The following is a 13,795-nucleotide window of genomic DNA, read 5'->3' as shown; positions in this document are numbered from 1 at the left end:
ATTTTCCTGGCTCAGTTGAATAATATGGAGTCACCTAAAAGAGTATCTTCCAATTATTTACTTTAGGGAAATCACTCACCCATTCTCTCAGATTGATGATCCATCTGTGAAGGAGAGCTGGACACACTGCTGCTTGGGTGGGAGGAGGTCTGGCTCCCAGGACGATGACTCTCTTCCAGAGATGGAGCAGGAGAAGGACTCTCTGGAATCCGTTCCTAACCCAAAATGAAATAGAAAATGATTCACATGTGTGCTAAAATTTTCATGAAAATGTTAGCAATAGCATTAGAAATATCCATCTTATACTTATCCTGAAAGAATACACAGCACACTATGTGAACTTGAATACTTAGATACCTTTGGAGAAATACGCCATTACAATTAAATAATAGAAGGCTGCATGGGGCTAAAATGAAGTTAGGTTAAGTTGCCTTTCTTAAAACTTCATAAATGGGAGCATAGAGAGATACATCAGTGGGTCAAGTGCTGTGTGTATGCATAAGACCTGAGTTCAAATTCAAAGTCTCCACATAAAAGAAGTGGTTGTGTCACCATACAAGTATAACTCCAGCACTGAAAGAGGCAGCTACCAGAGCATCTCCAGACACCACTGACCAGCTAGGCTGGCTAAAACACTTAGTTCTAGGTTCAAGGAGAGACTCTAACTCAAAACAACAAAAGGTGGAGAGCAACAGTTGAGAAAGACATGCAATAATAACAATTGGACTGAAAATGGGTACAGGTAGGGGGAGAGACAGAAAGAGAGACAGAGACAGACACAGAGACAGGTGCAGAGGAATGGTTATAGATGTCACAAATGTCTAGACTGAGAAAAATCCATGCGGGGTCTGAAGAGTAACATTATTTGTATTAAGGAGGATTTACAAATACAGGTCCACAAGAGCCCTGTAAAACATGTCAAATGTTATATTTGTTGGGTAATTTTTCTGAATGCAGGAATATTTGGAAACAATATGCTTTAATGTATCAGAATTTATAACAGACATGTGCTGATTTCTACCAACAAAATGACTTTTAGGATTCATCTTTATACAATGTCATTTTTATTTATTTATATTTATTTATTTATTTACAGAACAAACGTTGCTCCCCCTCCCAGTATGCCCCTCACAGAACCTTTTTCGTCATTCCCCATCCTGTGAAATGGATAAGCTCTCCTCTGGGTATCTCCCTACCCTTGCATATCAAGTCTTTGCCAGTTTAGGCACATCCTTTCTCAATGAGGCCAGATAAGGCAGCCATGGAGACTGAGCTGGATGTCTGCTACATATGTGCTGGGACCTCATTCCTTGGTTGGTGACTTAGTCTCTGTGAACTACCAGAGGTCCAGGTTAAAATCTGTTGGTCTACCTGTGGGGTTTCTATCCCCTTCAGGGACTTCAATCCTTCTGCCAACTCTCTCATAAGAGTCCTGGACCTATGTCCAATGTTTGGCTCTGGCTATTTGCATGTTTCAGTCTGCTGCTGGGTAGAGCTCTCAGAAGACAGTTAGCCTAGGCTTCTTTAATAATGGGTATCTTTAATAATGTCAGGGATTGGTGCTTGCCTGTAGGATGGGTTTCATGTTGGGTCAGTCATTGGTTGGGCATTTTTGGTCTCTGCTACCTCTGTGTCCCTGAATTTCTTTTAGCTAGGACACATTTTGTGTTGAAAGTTTTGTGGGTAGATCAGAGTCCTTGTCTCTCACTGGGCCTCCTACCTAGCTACAGGAGGTGGCCTATTTTTGAAAATGAAGCCAAAACTATACTATGGGGAAAAAAAAACACATCTTCAACAAACAGTGTTGGTCTAACTAAATATGTACCTGTAGAAGAATATGAATATATCTATATTTATTACCCTGAACGAAACTCAAATTCAAGTGGATCAAGGACCTCAACATAAAACTGGTTACACTCCATTTAATAGAAGAGAAAGTGGGAAATAGTTTTGAACGCATTGGTACATAAGACTCTTTTCTGAACAGAACACCAATGGCTTAAGTTCCAAGATCAACAATTGATAAGTATGACCTCATGAAACTAAAAAGCTTCTGAAAGGCAAAGAACTATCAATAGGTCAAAGTGACAATCTACAGTTTAGGAAAAGATTTCCACTACATCCAAAAAAGGGCTAATATCCAAAATATATAAAGAACTCAAGAAGTCAGACTCCAACAAACCAAATAACCCAATTAAAAAATGGGATACACCAAGTTGAGGGATGGAGCCACCCACCCACCTCAAAAATATTAATGTAGAATTCCTCCTGTCAAAAGGAAATGCACAGGAAAAGAGTGGAGCAGAGACTGTAGGAAAGGCCATCCAAAGACTGCCCCACCCAGGCATCCACCCATCTGTAGACACCAAATCCAGACAAAATTGCTGATACCAAAAAGCACTTGGTGACAGGACCCTGATATAGCTGCACCCTGAGAGGCTCTGCCAGAGCATGACAAATACAGAGGCAGATGCACATAGGCAAACTTCTGACAGATCATGGGGACCCTAATGGAGGAGTTAGAGAAAGGACTGAAGAAACTGAAGGGGTTTACAACCCCATAGGAAAAACAACAATATCAACCAACCAGACCCTCCAAAGCTCCCAGGGACTAAACCATCAACCAAAGAATACACACAGGGAAACCCATGGCTCCAGCTAGATATGTAGCAGAGGATTGCTTTATCGGCCATCACTGGGAGGAGAGCCACTTGGTCCTGTGGAGGCTCTACGACCCAGGGTAGAGGAATGCTAGGGCACTGAGGCTGGAGTGGGTGGGCAGGTGGGGAGCACCCTCATAGAGACAGGAGGGAGGGGAGAGGAGATAGGCAGTTTGTGGAGGGGAACTGGGGGATAAAATTTGAAATATAAATAAATAAAATAACCAATAAAAAGAAAAATTAAATAATTAAATAATTAAATAAATATGAGGCACGGAGCTAAACAGAAATTCTCAATAGGGGAATCTTGAGTGGCCAAGAAGCACATAAAGAAATGTCAAAGTCTTTTGTCATCAGGAAATAAATACAAATCAAGAAATGACCTGAGATTCAACCTCACACCAATCAGAATGGCTAAGATCAAAAACTCAAGTGACAGCACATGCTGGTAAACATGTGGAGAAAGAAGAACACTCCTCCATTGCTAGTTGGATAGCAAACTTGTAAAACTACTCTGGAAAGAAATCTGGAGGTTTCTCAGTAAATTGAAATAGCAATAACTGAAGATTCAACCATATCGCTCCTGGGCATATAACAAAAATGTGTTCCACCATACCGACAGGGGTGTATGCTCCACTATGTTACATAGCAGCCTTATTTAGTCAATAACTGGAAACAACCCAGATGTCCCCCAACCAAAGAATGGATACAGAAAATGTCATTCTTTTATACAATGAAACACTATTCAGCTAATAAAAAACAAAAGGACCAGGAGGGGAATAAAATCTGGAGTGTAAAAAAAAAGGAAAAATACATAAATAAAAGTAACAGACAAAATAAAAAAAAAACAACGTTATGAAATTTGCATGCAAATGGATGGAACTAGAAAATATCATCCTGAGTGAAGTAACCCAGACCCAAGAGGATATATATGGTATGTATTCACTGGTAAGTAGATATTAGCCACAAAGTACAGACTCAAAGAAGTTAAGCAAGAAGGAAGGTCTAATTGAGCATGCTTGAATCATATTAGAAGAGGGAACAATGGAGTCAAAAGGAGGAAGGGAATTGGGTGAGAGGCAGGAGGAGGGGAATTTAGGGACAGGATCAGGTGTGGTGAGAGATAGGGGAGAGGTTCACAGGTCCAGGAGAGTGAATGGAAACATATAGCTGAAGGGCGTGTTTGGTGGGGGGAACCTCTAGGACGTCCCAGAAACCTAGGCTAGTAGAGGATCCCAGGAGTCAATGAAGGCAACCTTAGCTGAGATGCCTACCAGTGGAGACATGGAACCTGAAGAGCGCACCTCCTGTAGCCAGGTATAAAATCTATAAAGCACTGAAGCTATTCAATATCTTTTTGAATATTATACTTAAAAAGGAATCTGAATGTTAAGTTAATATGATCAATGTAAAAACTAAATTTTTAAAGGGATCGGATATAGATCTCTCCCAAGAGACACATCCAGAGCATGTCAAATACAGAGGTGAATGTTAACAGCAAACCACTGAACTGAGAACAGGACCCCCTTTGGGGGAATTAGAGGAAGTATTGAAAGAGCTGAAGGGGTTTGCAACCCCATAAGAACAACAATGCCAACCAACCAGAGCTTCCAGGGACTAAGCCACTACCCAAAGACTATACATGGACTGACCCTGGGCTCCAACTCCATAGGTAGCAGAGAATAGCCTTGTTGGGCACCAGTGGAAAGGAAAGTCCTTGGTCCTGCCAAGGTTGGACCCCAGTGCAGGGGAATGTTGGGGGGTTGTAAAGGGGTGGATGGGGGGAACACCTGTATGGGGGAGGGAGGGAGGGGGTTTATGGACAGGAAAGAAGGGTATAACATTTGAAATGTAAATAAAGAAATATATCTAATAAAAAATCACAACAAAAAACAATTTTAGTGTTAATGCTCATATAGAATAAATATAATTTACCAATAAAAATCCAGTGATAAAGTACTTCATCCATATAAATTCCTTACACTAAATGCTCCATCTAATTTTCTGTAATTGCATCATCAACAGTCCAATCCTTACAATATTAAAAATTAGTTTACCAAGTTTGTGCTTGTATATTTTCATATTGATTTTGCATGATGACCTCAAAATTTGTAAATCACCCAAGAAGTTCATTTTAAAATAATTAAAAGATAATTAAAAGTTACTACTTCATTTGTATAAGTTAATATTCTGCAATATCTGTCATTTCAGCAGGCAGAATGTTGGCACTTTTCTTCCTAAGATGCCCAACTTATATCTCAATTGCCAGGAAACTGAATAGATATTAAGCAGTAAATTATATAGCCGAAGGGACTACCCAGGTATGATTGAAAATATTACATTAGGCTTATCATATTATTTTCAGTGAACTCTATTTTATCACAAGTTTTTGAAAAATTTTAAAGGTCAAAAAAGGGTACAATATTGTTGGCATTGGAGGTAAAAGAGGCCATGAGTCAAGAAGCAAAATGGCTTGTAGAAGCTGAAAATGACATAGAAACATATTCAGTTTTGGATCTAGAAAAAGAATATGAGCTTGCTAGCACCTTGACTTTGGCCACATTAATCTTATTTCTTATTTTTGACCTATAAAACTATAACATGACAAATTTGCATTGCTTGAAGCCACTAAATTTATGATAATTTGTTATAACAGCATTGTGAACATGTACTGGTTAGTTTTTTGTCAACTTGACACAAACTGAGAAACAATTGTGGAATTACACATATTAAATTGGCTTGTCAGCACATCTGTGGGACATTTTCTTAATTAATGGTTAAAAAGAAAAGTCCCCTCCTCCCAAGTTGCTTTTGGTTAGGCTGTTTAACACAGGGGGTAAGAAGCAAACTAGGAAAATTCTAATAGAGTTATCATGGTACCATGTTTGTTTTGAAGTTACATTTTATATTATAATAGCACTTAGGTAATATATAATTTTACTGAACTGAGTTGTAGACAGTATATCAGCTATAGTGTTTCTTCTAAAAATAGGTTATTGTAAATAGACAGTATGTTTTTAAGTTATTTTTTCATTTTTATTGGACATTTTCTTTATTTTCATTTCAAATGTTATCACTCCTCCCAGTTTCCCCTCCGGAATCCCCCTATCTCATCTCCCCACCTCCTGCCTCCATAAGGGTACTCCCCTACCCACCTTTCCACTCTCTCCCGACTCCCCACCCTCCAAAAAATTTAGAAAAACACGCTTTTTTAGTTTGGAGGGATGTTTGAGAAAGTTCATAAAGATCTATATAGAGGCTTTAAACCACAAATCATTTCAAGACCGGAAGTTTACAAGTCAAAAGAATCACACCTGATTGGTTATCTCATTATATATATTCCTCATAGTAAGTATTCATGAACACACACCTATGCACACAAAATATATCTCAGAAAATAATTTAATCATACATGAGGGTGGAGTGATGGCTTTATACCTATGATCACAAGCTGCTTCTTCAGAGGCTGTAAGCTAAATTACCAGCACCCAAATTGCAATTCATCACTATCTATAACTCCAGACCTAGGGAGTCTGACACCTTCTGAGGGCCTCCATGAACAGCAGATACACACATTATACATAGACATTCATGCAGGCAAAACATCCATACACAAAAATAAAAAATAAATTTAATAATAGTAGTAATTCCAAATATGAGACCATTTCTGGTTTATTGTAATATAATTTGGTAAAAATATTTAATTTAATTAATTATATCTGTCAACAGAATATAAGTGAACGGACAAGAAGAATACACATTAGTTGCTGGGAACATTATAACTGACAGATCAACATTATTGTGTAGTTATACAAGGAACCACACACAGAGGTATACACAGACACACTTCCCTTATATCCTGCTATAATATAAGTGGATTGTTCTTAGTGATTGATATTGTTAATTTGGGAAAAACAGGACAACTGACACTGATATTAACATTTATACTACCTTGTAAAAAAATACGACTCATAATGAATAAAGGACGATTGGAGGACCATCCACACACTAATATAAATAGTAACAAAATAATGATACTTTAAAAAGCATTGTGCCCAACATACTTAAAATTAGCATTTGATAAGAAAACTTGTACTTTAATAATTTATCTTCCTAATTTCTATTTGCTCTATTATGTGAAACAGTTAATGAATTTGGAAAGCCTGACTTAAGGGGTAAAACAATAGAAATCATTAGAAATCTAATGATCTACTACCCCTTCTCCCTTGATATATCTCTCTCCAATAATGCCATTCTAGTTTCCTGCCATCCATTTACCCAAATTTATACACAGGAAATAGTGAAGTTAGAACCCAGATATGAGAGAGAACATGAGATAGTTGCCTTTATGGTAATGTGTTATCTCATTCGGTAAAAATGTTCTTTCAAGTTCCATCCATTTACCTCTAAAATTTCTTGATTGATTTTTGTTTGTGGGGGAATAATTCCACTCTGTATATATACCACATTTTCCTTATCTGTTCACTTACTGATGAACATCTAGGCTGAAGACATTTCCAAGCTATTATAAAAAGATTAGCATTGGATTAGATGAGCAGGTGTCTCTGGGGTAGGGTATTGAGTCTTCTGAATATATGCCCAGGAGTGGAATACCTGGATAATATGGTAGATCTACTTTAAGTTTTTCAGAGAGACTTCTAGATGATTTCCAGAGTGGCTGAGTTATTTTTTATTCTCATTACCAGTATGTAAGGGTTCTCCTTTCTTATCATCCACACTAGTTGTTGTTATTTGTATACTTAATAATGGTCATTCTCTGGCATGAGATGGGATCTACATATAGTTTTAATATACACTTATCTTGGCTAGTGATACTGAACATCTTTAGGTGTTTTCCTGTCACTTGTACTTCTAAGAACTCTTACGTTCTGTAACTCACTTCATTTTTACTTTGGTTATTGTTTTTGTTTCCTTAATATTTATATTTTTAGTTTGTTTGTATATTCAAGATATGAATCCTAACTAGATGACTATTGTTGAAACTTCTTTTCCATTTTGGTTGTTTCCTCTTTAATTGTTTAAAATGTGTTGATTCTGAGATCTGCTCACCCTTACTTGGAATGCATAATGATCTCAGATGTCAACAACTAAAGGACTACTAAATTAAATAATAAGAAAAAATGATACAAAACTAAAATATTTGATCCATTACCTGTACCAATTTTATCTTGTGGCAGTGCATTATTAAGGCATTGGTCTGTATCCTGAGACTTTTTTCTTTCCTTTGTGTCAGAGGAAAGATTCACTTTGAGCAGTGTTTTCTATCACTCCCACCTCAGTTTCTTTCCCTTTCCTTTCTGTCTCTTGCAAGTTTCCAAGTTTGGGGAGCTCAGCACCGTATCATTATCATTGAGGTAATTTGAATTCACTTTCCCTTTAGAATCATTAGGTATAATGAATGGCAAGCCAATTCCCCAATCTTATTTGCTCTGTCATCCAATTTACCTACTGAATCAGAGAATAAGTGGAGGGTGCTAGCTTCATCCCTGCTCTGTAATTCTTTTGAAACACAAGCACATTTCAACTGGGCAGTCAACACTGACTCAATATTGAAAGACTCATTATGTATTACAGCAGCCATGCAACTTCTGTGATGACTTTCTGACAATCTCTTCTCATTTGAGCTGTCTTCAGAGACTTGAATGGTACATTCTCTAATTCAACTATTTTCAGGATACACTCATATTCACATAGTACACCCCAGTCATCAAGTAGGAATTCCACACCATATCACATGGAAGAAGATGGTATTCCACCTGAGATATTCCACCTCATGATGACCCTACACATATTAAGGCCCAGACCAAGATCCATGAAACTACCACAGTGGTGAGAAGCTGCACTATCATATACCGTATATGGATATCATGCTATGATTGCCTCAAAACTACATCTACATCAAACACTACAGCCTCAATTATATACTTTGCCATCCACGCAAGGGACATAAAATCATTCCTTCCAAGTCCATTTTTATTTATGCCATATTCCACACATGGTAACAATTTGTTACTTTAACTTTTCCTAATAATATACAAACATGCATTCACTAACGATAAGGTGCATGTGAAAAAAAAAAAACAAAGGGAGAATTCCACCAAAGTACAGTGTACTAAACAAATAAGATTTGGGGGCTATCTTATAGAGGGTGGGGGAGGGGTTACTCACAGAAATGTAGGTGGCCTTCAAACAGTTACATTGCCCCATCATTGCAATACTCCACTCCATGGTGGATACTGACATCATGAAAGCTATACTATGCTATCAGTCTTTCATTTACCCTTTCACATTGTAACAAGTCAAACTTTGTGTCATGCCCTTGAACTTACTTTAACCATCAGACCCATGATGGTACTACTGCAGTATTGCTATGCTTGTAAGTGCCCATGACTAACTGACCAAAGTATTCACTATTCAAACATGCCCCACTATGCTCCACGGGATAGTTCTAAATTCTTGGACATAGAGGTGGTTCTGTGATAATTCAATGGCTCATAAACATAATAAAAATATGAAAGGGACATTTAGTCAGGATGGGGCTTATCAATATGGGACACAGATCAGAAGGGATAGTCTGAGAGAAATGAGAATGCATTATACAAATATATGAATTTTTAAAGACCAAAATAATTAAAATTCCTAAGGTATTCTGAAAGTTACAGGGGTTTTTTGTTTTCTTGGTTTGGTTTGCTTTTTTAAAATTTTTAATTCAAATTATTTGGAGAAATTCAATGTCATATATCAATCTACAGTTAGGAGTGTTTCAAAAAACAGGCTTTATGGAACTAGAAGGTTAATTTCCCCCTAAATAATGATAGTTCTGTGAACAATTTCTTCTTTGCAAGTAAACACAACCATTTTTCAGCCCTGTAATCAGTATGCATTTATTTAGATACTTAACTGCAATGTGCTCTGGTTCATTAGGTGGCTACTGTTGTGTCTCAGTCTACTTAAAATTTCACAGCAAGTTAATCTGTTTTATTACAAATGAGAATGCAAGTGATAATGTCCTCACCAATTGCCAAATACAGGGTTAACAGTATTTGCAACAAATCAATAAGGGCATTTAAAAAAGAAAATTGGAAATCTAAAACTTCAATCATTTTTACTCATTGATGACTTCATTTTATGTGCCATTTATGACTTTTACAGCCCTCTTCCTCTTCATGTGTTTCATTCACAACCCATCAAAAACAGCTGTAGCTCCTTTAAAGCATTGCATGGCTGTCCAGATTCAAGGCAGCAAAGAAGAATTTATGAAATCAGCATATTAGCACATAATCAAGTTCTTATTTTTCTGCAATTGGTAAAACTATCTTTAGCCAACCTGCAATTCCAACATGTAAAAATAAAAAAGATGGAAATCAGTTTGGCAGTTTCTCAGAAAACTTGTAATAGTCCTACCTCAAGACCCAGCTATACCACTCCTGGGTATATACACAAAAGATGTTCCACTATACCACAGGGACACTTGCTCAACTATGCTTACTACAGATTTATTTGTAATAGCCAGGAACTAGCAATAATCACCATGTCCCTCACCTGAGGAATGGATAAATGGATATACTGAAATACTATTCAGCTATAAAACAAAGGCATCATGAATTTTGTAGGCAAATGGATGGTACTTACTTATAAGTGGATATTAGCCATAAAATGCAGGATACCCATGCTATACTCCACAGACCCAAAAAAGTTAAAACAGAAGGAAGGCAAAAGGGAGGATGTTTGAATCCCACTTAGAAGGGGGAATAAAATAGGCATAAAAAAGGCAGATGGAGGAAAGGAACTGGGAGGCAGGGGGGTGGGGAGGGAAATTTGAGTGTCCAGGATCAAGTGTGAGGAAGGATAGAAGAGATGGCTAGATGGCCATGAAAATGAATGGAAATCTGCAACTGATGGAGTAAGGAGGTGGAGGGGTGGCATCTCCAGGATGCAGGGACCAGGGATAAGGGAAGTGCCCAAGTGGCAATGGGGGTGATTTTACCTGTGGCTCATGACACTGGACATATGGAACCAGAGGAGGCCACCTCCTGTAGCCAGGCAGGAACCCAGTGGAACAATAGAGACACCAACCCATCCACAAAACTTTCAACCCAAAATTTATTCTGTCCACAAGAAAGGCAGGAACTAGGGGATTGAAGTAGAGACTGAGGGAATGGCCAACTGATAACCTGCCCCAACTTGGGCAAACACCAATCCCTAACGCTATCAATGATACACTGCTATGCTTGCAGACAGGAGTCTGGCATGGCTGTCTTCTGAGAGGATCCACCAAGCAGCTGACTCAGAAAGACACAGACACCCCACAGTCACATGTGGATGGAACTTGGAGACGCTTATGGAAGAATAGGGGATTTCATGCCCCGAAGGAGATAGAACTACACAGGAAGACCAGGATAATCAACCTGGACCCTTGGGACTGAGTCTGAACCACCAACCAAAGAGCATGCAAGGACTGTACCTAGGTTGTCCCACACATATGTAGCAGATGTGCAGTTTGGTCTTCATGTAGGCCTGGAACAACTGGAGTTGGAGCTATCCCAAAACCTGTTGCCTGTATGTGGGATATGTTCTTTTAGCTAGGCTGCCTTGTATAACCTCAGTGAGAAAGGAAGTGCCTAGCCTCACAGAGACTTAAAGTGCCAGGATCAAGGTGGGATACCCAAAGACCCCTACCTGCTCAAAGGAGAAGGAGAGTAGAGGATAGGGGAAAGATTGAAGGAATGGATGACCGGGAGGTGAGAGTGAAGAGAGGTAAACTGAATAAGTTAAAAAAAGAAAGAAAAAGAAAGCATCACTCTGAAAAATAGCATACTAGTTCCTTTTACTTAGAGGTATATCACAAATGATCAAAGAAGAAATATATTAAGTAATTAGAAATTATGTTGATTATTTAGGCAAAGAAGGAGAACTACTTAGAAGATTCAGTTTTTTTCTTTCACTCTATTCCTTTAGTAATAAGCTGATTACCTTACAAATTCAAAACGATTTGGTATCTGTAGTTCAAAGCAATAATTTATAAGATAATCACTTCTGTTTCTTAAAGTAAGAATTTAAAAAAATCATCAAAGATTCGACAAAAAATGCCAGCACTATCAAATATAATAATGTAATTTTTTAAAAAAAGGCACATTCCTACAACAGATATATTGATATCAAAAGAATGTTAAAGTAGTAAGTTAATAATGGCAGCAAAAGCAAGTATGTACATAACCAATAAATTCTTGTAGATACTATATATAAAATTTGGAGTAATTTATGGTCAAACCGGTTGACCCTGCAAGAAGTTCACTTGAATAATTTTAAAATGTAGAATTTTAAAAATCACTACCACCTTATTATTTTTAATTTCATAAGCTTTATCTTTAAAATCTTGTAAATAAAATAAAAACTCACACACCAAAATTATAAAACCTAAAGTCTATGTAGTTCAGTGAAATTTTATACAAAAGAGCTTCTATTTTTAGAAGATTTGGTTTTTACAGGGTTTAACAGTAAAATTTTGTAAACATTACTTTGTTTGCATTAAATTAATCATTTTATGGAGTACTGAGATAGTACTAATGTGTTTGAATTAGAGATCTTTGTCATTTAGTTATGGAAATACACATGTTATTTGCCACCTTTTAATGGTGACTACCACAGTTTTGACCCTTTCATTCTGGTAATTTATTGTATTGATTCTTTAAAACATTTAATGGAATTATGTAATATATAACCTGCCTTTTCACACTTTAATTTGAATTCAACTCACATTGTAAGAACATTTGCAAATGTTAATCTATGAATGAGTTCCTGAAGGATTTAAGGATATTTCAATACTTAGGTAATTTAAATCTTTTGGAAGTTTATCTGAATGGTAGTTATTTTATTCATGTATTTGTCCTGATATTTTTTAACATGATCGATGTGTTCTTTCTCTGTTGTCACCAGAGTTCTATAGAAGCAGAACAGCTCGAAACTTGACAGATTTTAGTACTGTAAGAAGGAGGGGGATATAAAAAGCTTATTCATTGCTGCTGTTAACTTAGACTACCACTAGTTCTAGGGCAGAATTTGATCTCTAGACAACTGATATCTTGAAGTAATAAAAGCAGTGTTCTTTATGAATTTTACAAATCTAACATTCAGTATGTGTTTCACAATAACAAATTTAGTATTTTATTTAAGGTACATAATTGATTACATCATTTTTTCCCACAAACTTAGAAGGAAATAGGTTAGGAATCTATGGTGGAAAAAGTGTACTATGGTAATTGTGAATTTTCATATTCTATAATTGGAGATATATATATATATATATATAATAGTTTATGAGACAATAACTCTTACCACTTTACTTCCACAGGTGGCTAGGTAATTTACCACCAAGGAAGAATACATTAGATACAAGGGGCTTTCATTTGCCAGTTTGGGAGTGATAATATAAATGCTAAATTGGAAAAGACAATATAATATGGCACATTAGAGATGATGCCAGATTTGGGATGCAGCTGGAATGTACAATCATGAAAAATAGAAAATATTATGCATACTCTAAATGTGTAGCCTATGTGATGTTTAGATAAAGGGCCCTCTCACCTCTCCGGTGTGATCAACTTATCCTGGAAGAGGGTGACAGATTAAGGGAATCAGCTGCAATATCTGTTCATAGCATGTAAATGGACTCAAGTGGCAGAATGCATATTCAGTGGAAAATGGACAGCTTCTAAATTATGTTGTGGACTTGGAACTCTGCCATTCACCCAAACAAATAAACAAAGACAAAGAACCCTTCATTTGGATCCAATGTATTTCCCTTTTATGTCCTAAAAGATAGTAATAGCTTTGTTTTGTTATAGAACACTTAGAGTAAGATTTAAGTAGTGATTTTCAGTAAATTCGAATAATCACCAAAAACCCTGTGTTGACTAATTTTAATACCAGATGTTCACATGCTAATGCCACTGCCTTGTGACCATTTCCTATCAATTCATTAATTGCCAGCTGCTCGGCCAAACAAGAAACATAGCTAAGCAGATGATATTGGTAAACAGCCAGATAACTGTTTGCGACTTAAATTCCTTAGATTTATCGGAGAAAACTATGGTGACTATGGTGCAAAGGCATTT

At 36.9% G+C, this 13,795-nt stretch overlaps 1 protein-coding gene across 1 annotated transcript in view; it reads right to left on the bottom strand.

Annotated features, from left to right (window-relative positions):
- Positions 1-13,795, bottom strand: part of Dach2 (dachshund family transcription factor 2) — a 487,343-nt gene that overhangs the window by 84,088 nt on the left and 389,460 nt on the right. Inside the window, 1 exon segment of the mRNA XM_032890177.1 lies at positions 80-215. Coding sequence (XP_032746068.1) covers positions 80-215 — 136 coding nt within the window.

This window comes from Rattus rattus, chromosome X, assembly GCF_011064425.1.
Source record: "Rattus rattus isolate New Zealand chromosome X, Rrattus_CSIRO_v1, whole genome shotgun sequence".
Lineage (NCBI taxonomy): Eukaryota > Metazoa > Chordata > Mammalia > Rodentia > Muridae > Rattus > Rattus rattus.
Note: the sequence above shows the minus strand (reverse complement) of the source record. Positions and strands in the feature narration are given on the sequence as shown.